This window comes from Ipomoea triloba, chromosome 10 (genome assembly GCF_003576645.1).
Source record: "Ipomoea triloba cultivar NCNSP0323 chromosome 10, ASM357664v1".
NCBI classification, from domain to species: domain Eukaryota; kingdom Viridiplantae; phylum Streptophyta; class Magnoliopsida; order Solanales; family Convolvulaceae; genus Ipomoea; species Ipomoea triloba.
In genome coordinates this window covers 2784340-2786292 of record NC_044925.1, presented here as the reverse complement: position 1 = coordinate 2786292, position 1953 = coordinate 2784340, and the positions used below count along the sequence as shown (strand labels likewise).

At 42.5% G+C, this 1953-nt stretch overlaps 1 protein-coding gene across 1 annotated transcript; it reads right to left on the bottom strand.

Annotated features, from left to right (window-relative positions):
* Positions 1-208: 208 nt before the first annotated feature.
* Positions 209-1898, bottom strand: LOC116032887 (probable WRKY transcription factor 65). Its single transcript, XM_031275627.1, has 3 exons — positions 1634-1898; positions 1416-1541; positions 209-1153 (listed from the first exon to the last, which is right to left on the bottom strand). The coding sequence occupies exons 1-3, from the start codon at positions 1774-1776 to the stop codon at positions 667-669; spliced, it is 756 nt and encodes a 251-aa protein (XP_031131487.1). The 5' UTR covers positions 1777-1898; the 3' UTR covers positions 209-666.
* Positions 1899-1953: the final 55 nt, after the last annotated feature.

Here is a 1953-nt window from a genome sequence, read left to right as displayed (position 1 = left end):
GAGGAGCTCGATGACCTTCATGCCATATACTCATGCTAAATTGAGGAACTAGTCAAAAAATCGACTGCTCTATTTTTACTCTCTAAAAATATACTTGATTTAAATTAAACATCCCCAATAGTAAAAATATCAACTACTATCCACTATGTTAACGCGTAAGAATTGAATATGCAATTTTCTTTTTATTTATAGAATTTGACATCTTTACTCATACAATTAATCCATGTACCAAAAATAAATTTGAACTTTATTTCTTCATATCACTAGCTAAGAAATATACATATATGGTTAAACTTTCTAAATAAAACCATGACCCACCATTATACCAATGGGAGCCATTGCAAATTAAAAGGGCAATATTTTTTGTTAATTACAATGAGATTTAGTCCAAATAATGCCTCCAATTGGACTTTGTTATTGTTATTACTGCCCCAACGGCCAACACTAAAACCTAAGAAAAATCCCAAAGAAATAAAAAAAAAATAGAAATTCCAATGCTTACTTTTTCTATTCTTTGGGTAGCCATCCTATGGCGCACGTTAAGCACTGCACTTTTCTAAAATACCCCTATTGGCTATTGGGAGTACTAAATTATGTGTTGGGCATAATAAGGACAAGGTTTTGGGCCCCACATTCGTTGTTTATGTGGTCCCACACACCACGGCGTCATCTCTCGCCCCAGCCTCGCCGGAATCCCCTGGAAAACTCCGGCAGCTCCCCGAGATCGGCGAAAAGAGATTCGTCCTCTACCCGGTCTGGGAAAACCTCCGGCGGCGCGTCGTCGGCGTCCGTAACTTTAGTTTGCGTCATCCCGGGACTCTCGTCAAGAATGGCGAACGATGTTGCAGGCTCGAAATTCAAGAGCCAATCGGCGTCATAGCCGGCGGCGAGGGGAGATTCGTGACATTTAGCGGCGACCATTTCCTCGGAATCGCCTTCTGATTGACTGGAATGGTCGCTTGTAGCTCTTCGCCGCTTTGATTCGTCGGAAACCGCCGCGTCTGGTGCCGTAACGGCGGCGTTTCTGGCGGCCGGCCGAGAGTGGGTGTGCTCGCAAAAATAGGTTACTAGTAACACGTTAGGATCCGCTCGACTCTTCTCCACTTGTTTCCTCGCCGGACACCCTTTTGAACTACTACATCTATAATACCCTCTGCAACAACATTTAAGAATATATATCGTTAAGATAAAACATTTACTATATATGTTAAAAGTTATAGCTAGCAGTGAATGTATAACTTTATTTCCTTATAGACTGCATCTACATTTTGGATGTTGGATGTTGAAATTAATCTTTATCTGCTTCTGCTCAACAATTTCTGGTTACAGAATGTTAAACTTAGTCTTTTAACGGCCTCCGCCCCAACATATATAGTTCTCGCATGATTTAATGAAACCCAACAGAAACATAGTACCTAGGATGGGGAGACCCTTTGATAGGCTTTTGCCCATATTTCCTCCACGCCCAAGAATCCGCCGGCGGAATGCTGATTTCTCCGTCGTTAATAGTCACTGACGTCACTCTTTTCTGAGCAGATTTCCTGCGGCTCATTAATGGAGGAAAAGAATTGAAAACCCTTGAAGTTTAACGTAAATTAACCATGTTTAATTTACGTAATAAATTAAAAGATACCTTCGTTTGGGAAATGAAACCTTGGTGATCTTGGTGTCGTGATCGGTGCCGGAAACCGGGGAGTCGGCGCTGTTTTCCGGCGAGGTGTCGGAGTCGTCTTGCTCCGGAGGGGAAGGGTGGGTTTGGTCGAACCTACCAACCATAATTGTTTGAATAATCTAAGAAAAATTAAAGTGTATAGCCCTTTGTATCTCTCAACGATTTAGTGGAGATTCGGTCACTATAATAAAGAGATTTGATGAGAACAAAAAATGTGGTTGGTGGGGTGGTGGAGGATGTGGGGTGTGTGTGGGGGGGGGGGGGGGGGGGGGGGGTTTATT

Bases quoted from the DNA above. Each gene is read 5' to 3' on its own strand.
- LOC116032887 (XM_031275627.1), bottom strand. From the start codon at position 1,776: ATGGTTGGTAGGTTCGACCAAACCCACCCTTCCCCTCCGGAGCAAGAC. The intron at 1,542-1,633 runs GTATCTTTTAAT...AATGAGCCGCAG, and splicing joins GTTTCATTTCCCAAACGAAG to GAAATCTGCTCAGAAAAGAG. The intron at 1,154-1,415 runs GTACTATGTTTC...ATGTTGTTGCAG, and splicing joins AAAGGGTCTCCCCATCCTAG to AGGGTATTATAGATGTAGTA.